We start from the raw sequence: 14,322 nt of genomic DNA, 5'->3' as shown, positions 1-14,322 counted from the left end.
GAATAAATGTTAAAAAAAAAAAAAAAAGAATATGTCCTATGGGGCACCTGGGTGGCTCAGTCAGTTGAGTGTCCGACTTTGGCTCAGGTCACCATCTCACAGTTCGTGAGTTTGAGCCTGGCATTGGATCTGTCTGCCGTCAGCACAGAGCCCGCCTCAGATCTTTTGTCCCCCTCTCTCTCTGCCCCTCCCTCATTCACGGCCAGTCTCTCTCTGTTTCTCTCTGTCAAAAACAAATAAACACTAAAAAAAAGATATCATATAAGTGGAATCCTTTTGTGTCTTGAGGTTCATCCAGGTTGTAACATGTAACAGTACTTCATTCCTTTTTAAGGCTGAATAGTATGCCATTTGTGTGTGTGTGTGTGTACAGTTTGTTCATTCATCCTGGTGAACATTTGGATTGTTTCCACAGCAGTGTTCTTTTGGGTAGATAGTTAGGAGTGGACTTGCTGGGTCATATGGTAATTCTATGTTAAAATTTTTGAGGAACCATCAAACTATTTTCCACAATGGCTGAACCATTTTACATTCCTACTAGAAATATATGAAGGTTCCAATTCCTCTACATCCTCACCAACACTTGTTTTTTTTTTGTTTTTTTTTTTTAATTATAGCCATCCTAGTGGGTGTGAAGTGATACCTCATTGTAGTTTTGATTTGCATTTCCCTAATGACTAGTAAGGGTGAGCATCTTTTCATGTACTTGTTGACCATTTGTACATCTTCTTTGGAGAAATGTCTGTTCAAGTCCTTTGCCCGTGTTTTAACTGGATTGTCTTTTTGCTGTTGGGTTATATGAGTTCTTTATATACTCTGGATACCAAACACTTATCAAATGTATGATTTGCAAATATTTTCTCCCATTCTGTACGTTGTCTTTTCACTATCTTCATAATGTCCCTTTGATGCACAAAAGCTTTTAATTGTGTTGAAGTCCTTTTTTTCTTTTTTAAATTTTGTTGCTTCTGTTTTTGGTTTCACATCTAAGAATCTATTGCCCAAATCCAAGGTCACAAAGATTACCCCTACATTTTCTTCTAAGCATTTTATGGTTTTTAGCTCTTGCATTTAGGAACATTTGAGTTACTTTTTGTAGATGGTACGAGATGGGGATTCAACTTATTCTTTTGCATATGGATATCCAGTTGTCCCAGGACCATTTGTTGAAGAGACTATGTTTTTCTCAAATGATTCGTCTTGGGACTCTTGACTGAGAACTTTAGTAAATCACTTAATTTGGAACTACCTACAAAATGGGAAAGAGAATCTCTCTCTCAGAGTTTTCAGGATAAAATGAGATCACATATGAAGAGTGTCAGCCATACTATCTGGCACATAGTAGGTTCCCCAGTGAATGTTAATTCTTCTCTTGCTGCAAGAAATAGAGGCAGGGTAAGCAGTGCAGCATTCATCACCTCTATTCCTTCTCCTTTTGCATATCTCCAGGACACAGGAGACCCTTAGATACCCAGAAATGTCTATTTTTGCCTCAACCATTTGCTGAGTATATTCTTAAGACCGTGGACAAAGATGGTGAGTGGGGAAGTCATGATAGGTTGAAGAAGCACTTAGCTAGAAATGCAGTTAAGCGAATGGAGTAGTGGTCAGTCTTTAATAATTCAATCAGCATTCCATAAACATTTATCTAGTACTGACTTTGTGCTAGAATCTGTTCTAGGTTCTGGAGTTACAAAGGCAAAAGGCTGCCCCTGCTCTCAGAGAGGTCTCACTCTAGATGAAGAGAGAGGCTGTTAAATAGGTAGTTTTAAAACAGTATAAGTTCTGAGATGGAATGAAGTAGAGATTTCTGTAAGAGTGTATGGGAAGAAAATAATTGTAGCCAGAGGATTCCAACAAGGCTTCTGGTAAAAGTGACACTTGAGCTGTGTATCAAACAATTCACAGGAAGGAGTATGAAGAAGGACAGGAGGGAAAAATGTTAGCATAGTAAGCATCATATACAAAACCATGAAGACATGAGTATATGTTCTGGGTTCTAGGTGATGAAAAATATTCTAGGGTTCCTGGAACATAGGATAGGGCCAAATGGTACAGTGAGAAAATGGTTTGACTTTATTTAGATGGCTGTTGGGATCTATTAATAATCATTGCCCTAAATAGGGAAATGATGTGATCAAATCTGTGCCTCAGAGACAGACAGAGAGACCTGTAGGGAAAATGGATGCTAGGGAAGAAGATGAGGCTGAGGCAGGAAGAAGAGTTGGGAAGAAATGTTGGTGTGTGTGTGGGAGGGGGCAGGAAGGGTGGGATTGTTAAGTGGATTAATGGCGAATCAAATATGGGAGTGTGGGAGAAGAGGGACCTAGGCTGGGTCTCAGACTTCTAACATGGGAGACTTGATCATGGGGACATTCATCTAGGTAGTTACAGGAATGAAGACTTAAGTCAGAGAAGAAAACATGATGTTTGCTTTTGCAGATGGACCCTGATGGAGATATCTAGTAGACAGGCTGTATGTGGGACTAGAAGGGCAAAAGTGGGTTTGAGCTGGAACACTGGTGAGTATAAAAAACACACATTATTGTCTGGCCTGCTAAAAGGAGAAGTGGGTTTTATTTGTTTTGCTTGGTTTTGTTCTTGACAATTAAAATATGAATGAGTTTTATTTTTGTACCAAAACTATAAAGAAAAGAAATATAGCTCATACTCTTAATACTCAAATAACCCCTACTGAAAGAGAGGGAGGACAATATATACTGTTAGAAAATACTAACAGTTCAGAAGAGTAAAAAATGAAAAGTACAGGATTCCACCCCCCCCTTCCCCCCCCCCCGTCCTCCATTCTCTTAACCACTGTTAACACTGCCTTGTATTTCCTTCTAGGAAAAAAACCGCATGCACCCACTGGATTCTGTATATCCCCAAAGGGCTCCTGCAGTATACAAGTGTTTAAGAGGCCTATTTTATTGAGCAGATTAACCTTCTCATTGCTTTGTCAGGCTTTACAAACCCATCTGTCCTGGTGGGGTGGAGCTGTGAGCTCACTGGAGGAAGGGCAGGATCTCCATTTCTCTACTTCAGGTGTGGGGGCTGGCTCAGGGTAGGTTCCCAATAAAGAATAAGTGAATGAGCTGTTGGTGCACCTTGGAAATTGGAAGAGCCTTTGCCTGAAGTTCCAGTTGATTCAGTGACTTATTCAGCAAATGTTTTCATCGTCCTAAGTGTGCGATGCTGTATGTGAGTGTGCGTGTGTGTGTGTGTGTGTGTGTGTGTGTGTGTGTGTGTGTGGTGAGGAGGGAAGGCAGAGGGCTCGGCTGAAGGGCAGAACTGGAAAGGCCAGCCATCTTCTTCCACCTGTCTTGATTTTGAGGTCCAGAGTGAGATTGTGATTTGCTAAAGCCACGTGGCCTATTGGCAGCACTTCCGAAGGAGGGTGTGTGGAGTAGCACCTAGTGGTGTGTCGGGAGGGCTTACTGAGCTACTCTTGCTCCTTTCTACCCCTTCCCCTCCTACCAAAAAAGTAGCAACAATCCCTGGCTCCAAATCCCTGGACAGAGGCAACACCTTGAGATGCCCTATACAACCCTTGGCCCTTGACCTATGTGTCACAGACAGGTTGGTTGACATCCCATACCTAATAGAGGCAACTGGCTGGCATCGAAGTGAGGAAGGCTGGATGCTGGTGCCACACCCAGTCACATCCTCTCTCCTTTGAATGTGGGGGTGGGTCTAACTAAATCTCCAAGGTCCTTCTTAGCGCTATTGCTCTCTAATTGTAAGATGCTATATTTAGTCAATTACAGGAAATCAGATTTTGGAATTCTAGGATTCTAAAATCCTGGTTTCCCAAGATTCCAGGGATGCTGCTTGAGGTCTCTTACTCTGTGCAGAATCCTCTATTGTGAGACCTGACTTGTGTCATAGGGAGGGGTTCCATATACATTTTTCAACTTGAGAGCAGGGCCAAAGAGGTCAGACCGCTCCCTTCAGAGAGTGTGAAGCCAGACAGGTCCCTTGGAGCCTGCCCAGGTCCCTAGCAAACAGTGCAGAGGGGGTGGACTGAGATGAAATGCAGAGACCACCTCAGGGGCCCCACCGGGCCCTTCCAGTAGCCCTGGCAAATAGTCCATTCCAGCTGAACAGCCCGGTTTTGTACAGGAGGAAACAAATTCAGAGAAGGGGACTGAACCACTGCTACCGGTCACCCTGAAGTCCTGTTTGTGCGGTGTTCTTTCTATACATTGGACAGGGATCCCTGAGACACTACTGTCTGTGAGGAGTCCGGAATGCAGGCGAACCGGGTTCCAGGCCCGGAAGGGACTTAGAGGAATGCATCTAAGCCTTTACAAGTCTGTGAAGATCTGGGAGCTTGCTAAAAATCTGGGCGCTGGGGCTCTGTCCCCAGACAGATTTACAGATTTAATTAGAAAATATTGGGGCACCTGAGTGGCTTAGTCGGTTGAGCCACCCACTCTTGATTTTGGTTTAGGTCATGATCTGGAGGTTAGTGGGACTGAGTCCTGCCTCCAGGTCTGTGCTGACTGCACAGAGCCTGCTTGGGATTCTCCCTGTTCCTGCTCTCTCTCTCTCAAAACAAATAAATAAACATTGTGTTTTGAAAAATAAAATATTGACCTGGGCATCTGTTTCTGTTTGTCTTTTTTTTTTTTTTAAACAAACATCTTTACCTTTCTAATTTTTTTAAGTAAGCTCTACGCCCAAAGTGGGGCTGGAACTCACCATCCTGAGATCAAGAGTCACATGCTGTACTGACCGTGCCAGCCAGGCGCCCCTGTTTTTGTTTGTCTTTTAACTTTGGAGTTTGAGACCCTCTAGCCTGGACTCTAGGGTGAAAAACACCACAGAAACGAAAACGTAAGAAAAGTGGTCTGAGATCCCTGAGTTTGCGTCCCAACGTTGCCGCTGACTGGCTTATGAAATGCGTGCAAGCGAGCCGCTTGGATCCTGCAAGAAAACTTTCAAAGCACTTTTCACATCTGTTACCTCCGCGTGTAGGTTTCGCCGGTCCCATTTGGTGAGGAGAAAACTGACCTCGGAGGAGGGAAGGGTCCTGCCTCAGTCGCTGGGACAGGCGGGGACACAGCCTGGCTCTCCTGACGCCCAGTGCACTCCGCCGCCCGGCCAGTCCAGCTCGGACGACAGAGCCCAGCCTCTCCCGCCTGCGGCGCCGCCCTGCCCGGCGAGGCGGCCGGAGGGCAGCGGGCAGCGCAGGGCTCCGGCAGCCGCCGCCTGTCAAACCCTCCGCCCAGCCCCGCGCCGGGCCCTGCCCAGGCCCCCCAGGCAAGGAGGCCCCGCCCTCGCGCCGCGATTGGTCTCCGCGAGGCAGCCGCAGCTAGCCAGTGGCTGGAGCGGCTGTCTGGCAGGTCGGGGCCCCGCCCCCTCCCGGGATGCCGCCCCGCAGGACGCGGCGGCAGCGGCGGCTGCGGGGGCTGCGGCGCCAGTGGAGGCGCGCGGAGCGGTGCGCGCCGCGAGCTGCAGCCGCAGCGGCGAGGTGAGAGGGGGCGCGGCCCGTGACCCGGGGAGGGGGCGGGCGCCAGGGCCTGAGATCCGAGGCTGGGGTCCCAGCGACGCTCGAATCCCGGGAGCTTTGGAATGGCGCGGGGAGTGCAGAGAGGAAAGGAGAGTTTGGGGGCCCCGGGCCCTTGCTCCAGGAGGGATGATGGAGGGGCTGAGACTCTGTGGAGGAGGACGCAGCCCGCGTGTTTGTGGAGTGTGAGCCAGTGACGCTGCTAGTGTTGCTGAGTGAGCGGGTGAGTGAGAGCAGGACGTGTGGCACACTGTGTCCCCGGCGTGCATTTGCGAGGGTGTATGGTATGCGTTGGAGCCAGCGTCCATGGGCGTTACAGACTTTGTGCGGGTTTGCGCGTGCGATGGGTTCATTTTCTCTGCTGCGCGTGGGAGTGTGCGTGTCTCTGTGTGCTCGTGATGGGTTTGTGTCGCGGGAGTGAGCGCCCATCGTCGGACTCGCATTCTCCTGGCTTAGCGGGGAGGGGGGGGTCTTGGTAAGTCTCAGAGGGTTTGCGCCCCAGGCTGGTGGGTGCACAGTCTGTAGTCCCTACGTGCAGCCGGGTCCCCGGAGCGCTCAGAAGGCGCGCAGCCTCTGACCCACCTGGAGTAGCCTCCGTGGCTTCGCCGGAGCCCTGCCCAGGAATACTAGTTGCCTCCCGCTCCTGCCTCACTGGGTGTCACCGCACAGCCACTCTCCCTTCTCCAGGCCTCAGTTTCCCTTTTAAAGCGGGCTGGTACTGGTGGAGGGGATTTGAGCGGGAGGATACACGGGCCCCTCGGAAAGCGCTGTGGCAGCGGGTGGCGGGGGCCCTGGACGCACCAGAGAAGGAAGTATGAGCCACTCTTGTGCCTGGAAGGGGCTTTTGCGGGATCAGGTGGGTGCGTCAGGTTAAGGTAAGTGTGGTGGAGCTAACTCATTTTAGAGACAAGAAATAAACCGAGGAGTGGTGACCTGCCCAAACCTCCCCCGGGACACCGTAGGGGCTGTTCCGTCCGTTCCTACTAATGCGCTGATGCTTTCTCCCCTCCCCAGGAGCCCGGCGCGACCCCCAGCGGCGCGCCCTGCCCTGGCGCCATGCACTGCGAGGTGGCAGATGCGCACTCAGACAAGAGGCCAAAGGAGGCCCTCGGCGCCCCGGGTTCAGGCCGCGGGCCCACTGGCCTCGGCGGCACGCACATGGCCTTTAGGGTCACCGTGAGCGGCGGCGGCTGCGTGGATGGGGGCCCGCGTGACCTGTTGCCCCGGCCGCCCGTGCAGCCTCCGTGCGCCCACGACCTCCTCCGACCACGGAGCCCCAGAGACTACGGTCCGTCCAAGGCCACCGCCGGGAAGGGTAAGTCTGCCCTCGCCAACGTGTCTGGCCGGAGGTGTGGAGAAATTCGGGCTGCCTGGCCTGGATACCGCACACCTTGGTGGGAATTCTCCGGAGAACTTGGTGGAACTTTCAACAGTGCTCCTCAGTTTCTTTCTAGTTGTTTGGGACTCGGTTGTCATTATAAAATGATGCCTGTTTAGGAAGCATCTCATTTAAAATCAGTAAGCCTATTTTGGAGAAGTGTGTGTATAGAGAGTTCAGATTACATAATTTTACTTCTGTGTATTTCTGATAAAAGTTGTGTGAAACTTATCAGAATCTTATAAATTAGGGTGAATAGCAACTCGAGGATCTCTGAACCAGTTGCAGGCATATTTTGAGTTATTCCAATCTCCCTAAGTAACAAAAACCAGAAGCCTTCAGCAAGACCTCTCCCCTCTTGGAACCTCAGTTTCCCCATCTTTCAAGTAAGGAATTAATTACATCAGATGATTTCTGGATTCCTGTTAGAAAATTTTATGAATCTATGATCTGTCCTGAGTCAAGTTCTGACTTAGAAAATGGCTTTTCTCAATTTGAAGCTTCAGAAGCATAATCTTTGGTCAGAAGTTCCTTTGCAATACCTTTCCTCCACCCAGTGAAGCTGGTGGGTATAAGGTGCAGGCCCAAGGAAGGTTTATGGGCTCAAAGTCAGCGATGATGTGGGGATTCTCATGAATCTGTTCTTCTCATCACAGTTAATTATTATTGAGCCATTATTTATAAGTTTCATGCTGACAGATAATTAACCAGAAATTGAGGAAATTGTTAAGACGCTGTGTGCTCCTCTCCCCCTGCCCTTTTTTTTTTCCTCCCTGAGAGAAACCAAGGCTTGGGATTTCATTATTTCAGCATTTGGAACCTCTTGGTTCTATCCAGGTGCTTCTCAAGGAAGACAAAAAGTTTATTTGGCTCTATAGACATCACTTCTTTAGCATCAACCCCAGCAACTTAGGTAGGGTGTCTTGCTTTTAGAGATGAGAGCTTCTTCAGGGTAGAAAATATCCAACTTCCTAATTCAGGGACTGGTAAAACGAAATGAACGCAAACTGTTTTTCTTTTTAACAAAAACACCAGAGTTTGTTAGAAGAGTGCTATTTCTTGTCTCATTTTCAATGTCAGTCTCTTCTCCAGCAGTTAGGGGTCCTGTTTGAAAAGGTAGATATAGAAAAAAAAATGGCTTTAGAGTATTATTACAGGGATACACATATAAAGTTCTCTTTTGCTAGGGAGAGAGAAGTGGTGTGCAAGACATGAGTAATATTTGCTGCCCTGAACTCCCTGCCTTGCCCGGCTCCACGCATAATCCTCTCTTAAACAGATACCCTCCTGCAACATTTTAAGTTTTAAAAAATCATAGCTGTCAACTGAAGATCGAGTTCTCGGCAGACCTGGTGCATGGCTCTCCTAAACATAGTCTTTGTCCCGAGCCTTGGTTAGAGACCTTTCATCTGGATGCTTTGCCTACGATCTTCCTACTTCCATTCTCCCAACCCCCAATTATTTTTATCCATACTCCCCTGCCCCCACCAGTGTCTTATGTATGAGATGTTTAAGTCAGGATTATATTTGGAAAGGACAGAGGAGGATAAAGGGATGGGAGGAACAAGTTTTTTCTTTGTACCCTAAGGTGGTTGTTCTGGTTAAGTGTTTGTAAGATCCTTCTGAACTGTTTTCTTCACAGCCTTCAGCAAGGCTGGTGGGGTAGGATTTATCACACCCATTTGAAAGATGAGGAAACTGAGGCCTGAGAGTGGAGAAAGTGTCTCCCATGTAAAAGGGCACCCACCCAGCAGGTGTGGGTGGGAGTTCTCTGGTCAGCCTTTGCTTGCTGACCTGGGCTTGAAGAGGTTTCCATCCTGGTTTCTGTCTTTCTATGCAAGTTCTTCTTCAAGTCAAGCCCTTCAGTGGCCTGAGACAAAACCAACTTCCAGCAGAGTGTCAGCAGTCCTCCTGTAAATGCGTAAGGAACCGGCACCTCTTACCCCTACTCCCACCCAAATATTCCCCAGACCACGTAACCCTTTGAATGTTTGGTGTCTAGCTTCAAATCTTAGGTTTATTGGAAACAGGCATAATACCAATTGAAAAATATTTATTGACTATGCCCTGCCATCTATGATTTGTGGGAGTTTGGGGGAAGTTATTTCCCTCTCTGAGCGCTTTAGTTCCCCCATTTGTAAATTTCCTGTGACACTGACTTAGAAAGCCTCAGTGCCTGGTTACTGGGGGGATTACTCTTGTAATGTGTTTAATGTTCTCAACCTCTGGTTTTTCATTTGCATGAGAGATAATAATGTCTTCCTCTCAGGGTAAATCAAACAATGGTTGTAAGAATGCTTTATAAACTAAAAAGCTAGAAGGGGTCACTTTTACTAATTCATGCCAGGCACCATGCTGGGGTAAGTGATCCTTGAGATAAAGGGTGCAGGGAAAAGAGGGAGAAAGGTTTGATTTTTAAAATGTTGGATGTGAAGCGTACTCACTGGTACGCTAGCCAGAGGAAGCTGAGAGGAGCGAAGCTTCAGGTCTTTTGTGGCCACGGCTGCCCAGTGACCGGAGAGAAGACAGTATTGCTTGGTCTGGGGTCAGGTTTCAGATGACCTGCCTTCTGCTTCAGACAGACCCTAAGCCGAGAAAGGGAGCGAGCCCTTTAGTCCAGCAGCTTATCCGCAAATGCTAGGGTCCTCTGTGTTTCCAGATCTGGAGTCAGGAGGCACTGGGATGATGCGACGTCATGGACTAACATTGTCATCATTTACAATAAGAATCACGATCTGTTTATGGCAGAGTCCCGTTTATCCAGATTCCAAGCAGCTGGAAAGGCCAAATTACCAGATGCTGCATTTTTCTTTCTTCTTATTAAACACCCAACGCTCTGCTTTTGGAAATCCTGACAAGGAAAGAAGGTAAACATCTGGGCTTTATGGAGGCAGACAGCTTTGTGGCGATGGCCCGATGACGCTTGTTCCCCGTGCACAGCGTTTTACGGTTTTCAACGTACGTTCCCACACATTCTCTCATCTGCCCTCCCGCCAGCTGTGCTCTGCCTACCTCGTGGGCTGTTCGGACGGAACAGATGGAGAGCACTTTGCAGTTTTTAAGTGCTGGGCAGATACTGGCTCTTATTACTATGGTTCCCATTTTATAGATGAAGACGTTGAGTTTCAAGGATGTGCTCAAAGCTACAGACAGAAAGTGGCAGTTTCTTAGCCTTCCACTGCCAAGTAGCAGATCCCGGTGACACGGGTTGTACCTTCTACATGTGTGTGGCGGCGGCTGAGGGCTGGCGTACTAGATGGCTTCTGAACGTGCCCGGGGAACTTAAAATATTTTTGCTTTTGGTATTTCTTCTGTCTTGAATTTTTGGAAGTAGTATCTGTGCCATAGTTAGAAAACTTGCTAGTTTACTGTTTTTCCAGAGTTGCTGTTCCCAGACTGAACCAGATAATGAGCTCACTATTTAATTCACAACGATTCTCTGGGCCCTTTCACCACGTACTGAGACTGGACACGTCCTAGCACTAAAAAGAAGGCTGATGATCATGACAAATGTGGACACTGCCATTAGTAAACAGCCATCATAACATGGCTGTAAATGCCAAAAAGAAGTCAATCTTGTAACTTAAAATAATAGTTAGTATGTGTGTGTATGTATGTGTGTGTATATATATATATTTTTTTTTTTTCTTTTTTCTTTTTTTCTTTTTTTTTCTTGAAGAAGGAAAACAAAATGCCATTCTAGTTTGTCCGCATGGGCATTAGGGGCTGGTGACAGTGGAGAGTAAACATGATGGTTTTAGTGGCCTTACCTGGTAGAATTTCTTCATCTGAATCAGAAGCCACAGAGATGTCCTGGGGAGGCCTTGCAGGGGCTAGCGCATCCATAATAGAAAGGTATGAGTTATTTTGAAAGCATTTACCCCCTCCGGCTCTGGTGGGCAATTTGCTTGCATTTCATCCATTTTAAAGTGCTGGTCCTGCGATCCGGAAATAATCAGATCCAAATTTTTTCGGTGCTTGAGGTTTCAAATAAGGAGGGGAGGGAAACCTGCTGGCCAAATGTCAGGCTCAGTGAGACAAAGAGAGAACCGTGTATGTGTGTGGGTACACAAATACGATAGGAACATGTTGCGTCTACAGGCATGAGAGTTATGTATCCGACAAATCTTTTATAGACGTGTAGCGGAAATATAATTCCCAAAGATTCCCTAAGAATCTTGTGCGGCTAGAATTTCTCTTCCCTTCCTGCCTCCCAAGCTCTCCAGAAGCTGCTAGGACTTGGTGTACAAATGGAGAGGGGACCATCACATGCGATCGTAACTTAATTTAGGCCTAGCTGCCTCTGAGCAGTTTACCTGCCATACTTGGCTGGGCCGAGGTCTCAGGACTCTTCTAGCTGTTGAATCCTATCGATAGGCTGTCTTGCTCCATCTGTGATTTGAAAACATAAGTTTCTTTATATGCTGTGGTTTTCCTTCACACTTCTCCTCCTTCTGAGAAAAAAAAAAAAGCAACAACAAAAAAAACCCACCCTGTCTTTGAGTTATTCATCTCCCTGCGTTACATTTGCGTGAGAAGCTAAATGAGCCAGCACACTTATTTTTACAGTGCGTTAAAATCTCATTACAGGCATAAGTGCACAATGAATCATTTAAAAAAATATATTCTTATGTTCTTTGTTCTGAATGTTGCATAATTATCATCATTTTCTTCGGTTTTATTTTGTGGAGTTTGGCCAGCATCCTAGAAAAGGGGAGAAAAAGTTTTCAGTCCTTTTTTGGATAGGATTAGGAAACAACAACAACAACAACAAACAAACAAACAAATACCAACTTTATTTGTAAGTTGACCAGACTATGGCTAACTGTGGCTTTTGCCTAGAGAGGGTCATTTCCATTCCTTGTCTCAGTTTTCTTGGGAAAAAATTCCCTTTTTTTTTTTGAAGCCGATGTGGTAGTATTTCAACAATCTCACCTTATATATCCACGATTGTATTTAAAATTAAATTATGTGGTTTGGTAATTTACTTTCCTAATGCAGATTTTAGTTGCAATTAGTTTGGACCTAGAGACTTGTGTTGTTTCTTTTGGTAGGGGGTAGTTTATTTTTGTGCCTAAAGAAACAAAGACATTCAGTTCAAGGGGGAGAAGAAATGAAACAAATTTTGCAGTGGGCTTTGAAAAATTCAAGTGCATTATGCAGAAAGCACAGCTGTAATACCAGGGCCAGGAAAAAAAGAGCAAACTCCTGAAATATTTGTGCCGAGCGCCTTCACTGTGCTAATGATTCTAGCAGTTTAAAAACGGACTTCTTGTTTATCAACAGTGGCTGCCCGAATTAATAGTTTACAATGAAAAAAAAAAAAAAGTGCTTTCAGCATTCGAAGCAAAGTCCGGGCTGATAGCTGAGTTAGTAAGGAAAACAGAAAAGGGGGAGGGTGGTGGTAGCTGATTTGGTCTCCCTAGGCCTTATTTATAAGAAACTGAAAGGAAACAGAGACCTGGGGTGGGTGGGGGTGGGGAGAATACATCCCTAACCCAGTGATCTTCTAGTTTAAAGTCACTGAAAGCATCTGTTTTCTTCTTTTCCCCGTCTTCCCCTAAACTCCAAAGGGTTATTCCTTCAGAGGGTTTCCGGCGGATTGAGGCGGATTGTGTTAGCATTACGAGCTGTGTTTTTAAAGTCAGCATTTGAGTCAGATGCACTGAGAGGAGACCTTCAGTCCGCTAACTGAATAATGCATTTCCTGTATGGCCTGAATTTATTTGGTGGTTATGGTTGGGCCTGTCTGGAGCAAACACATGCACCATTGTACAGCCTCAATGCATGCAGGCCATGCTCTTGGCTTTGAGTCTGTTTCCCCATCTGTAAAATGGGAAGCAGTGGGGACTGGATGATCTATACATAGTCCCTTCCTGCTCTGATGCTCCGGGATTCCCCATGAACTGGACTGGGAAGTTTGGGAAGGATCTAGGGTATGGGAAGAAGGCACTTTTGTCTCAGGTCAGGTTTAGACTTGATTTCTCCTATGAACACTTGATTCCTGAAGCTGACCACAGAAGAAAACAGAAGAGGAGAATCAACTAATCTTTACTGAGCAACTACTCTGTGACAGGCTGGGTACATTATAGTTGTGATTGCAGTTAATGATGCCCAATAACCCTGTGAGGAAAGGAGGCATTATTTTGGTTTTACAGATGGGGCAGCTGAGGGTTGGAAAGGTTAAGTCATTTGCCCCAATAATAAGCTCACTATTTAGTTCACAGCGACTTGCTGTACAGGTAGTAAGTTAGTAAAGCCTGGGATTTGAACTCAGCTCTGTCTTACAGCAAAGCCAATGCTTTCCCCCTAAAGCACAGCACTCTCAAGGACAGGCTTTAAAACCCAGGCAGTGGCACGGAGTTGCTGTGGCTGCAGAATGTGCCCCCATTCCCGGGGGGAACGTAGCGGAAGGCTGCAGGCTGGGCCAGACAGCCATTCCCGGGAGCGGCCCTTTCCGAGTCCTGGCTAACAAGCAGAGGTGTGACTTTATGGGGAGACTCCCTGCATCCATCCACCTCCCTGATGCACAAATGGGGGAAAGACAGTGGTTCCCAGCTGTGACACGGGGTCCTCAGGCCAGGCCTCTCTGAGGCTGCGGAGGGATCCTCTAGAAGCAGCTCCTCCTCAGAAGCAGCGGCACACGCATTATGGCGGGTTCTAGTCCCTTTTTGAGCCTTTCACACAGTTTGGGGAGATTTTCTTGCCCAGACCCTGGTTGTGGTCTTCCTTCCCCTGCTTCTGAAGGCATCTGTTGATGTTTGAAGAGAATTCCTCATAAGCCCCTCCATGCCTAGGGTGTAGAATGCATGCTTCACTGGGCACGATGGCTTAAGATCTTTTAAGCTATTTCTTATTCAGTGATGGGACAGAGAAGGGCTTGGTGGGGAGAGCAACCCGGGATCAGGGTCAACTTGAGAGTTTGCTTGTGGGAAGCGGGTCTTTTGTATCAGATGATGAACACACCAAATGACCCTCACGGAAGGAAAACTTCCCGCTGCTGGTTTGTCTGTGGCCTTGCACGAGGGTGCCTGCGTTCACGAGAAGGTGGACATTCTCAAAGAATCCTACTTATCCTGAGGATGGATTTGCAGGAAACCTTGTTGCCCCAGGCTTCTTTGCCTTCGGATGTTGACCCTGAGTCTGAAAGGGAGAGGAGGAAGCAGTACCAGGATGGTGCTGGTTGTGATGTGGCCCAGCCCCTTCCTACTTGTGTCTTTTTAACCACTACATTACTCTTTTAGATGTTGTTGCTTTTGTTTTTAAATAACAGGTTTGATGGAAAATAGAGCTTTCGCAAGAAACCAGGGAGAATTCTAAACCTGACTTTAAAAATACAGATCCCATTTGCTGTTTTAAGCTCTCCGGAGGGCTGGAGAGTGGGTTTGTTTTGGAACGTTGCTGGACTATATGAATTACTTCTCTGAGGCTT

The 14,322-nt window shown here is 46.9% G+C and overlaps 1 protein-coding gene across 2 annotated transcripts in view; it reads left to right on the top strand.

Moving 5' to 3' along the window:
• Positions 1–5,368: 5,368 nt before the first annotated feature.
• GLIS1 (GLIS family zinc finger 1) overlaps positions 5,369–14,322 on the top strand; it is a 229,394-nt gene continuing 220,440 nt past the window's right edge. For both annotated transcript variants that reach the window (XM_023258716.2, XM_023258715.2), the window contains exons 1-2: positions 5,369–5,476; positions 6,527–6,827. In XM_023258716.2, coding sequence (XP_023114484.2) covers positions 6,569–6,827 — 259 coding nt within the window. In that variant the 5' untranslated portion in view covers positions 5,369–5,476; positions 6,527–6,568. The remainder of the gene's footprint in view (positions 5,477–6,526; positions 6,828–14,322) is intronic.

The sequence above is a fragment of the Felis catus genome, chromosome C1, assembly GCF_018350175.1.
Source record: "Felis catus isolate Fca126 chromosome C1, F.catus_Fca126_mat1.0, whole genome shotgun sequence".
Classification (NCBI taxonomy): domain Eukaryota; kingdom Metazoa; phylum Chordata; class Mammalia; order Carnivora; family Felidae; genus Felis; species Felis catus.
The sequence above is the reverse complement of the archived record's forward strand: the minus strand, read 5'-3'. Positions and strand labels throughout refer to the sequence as shown.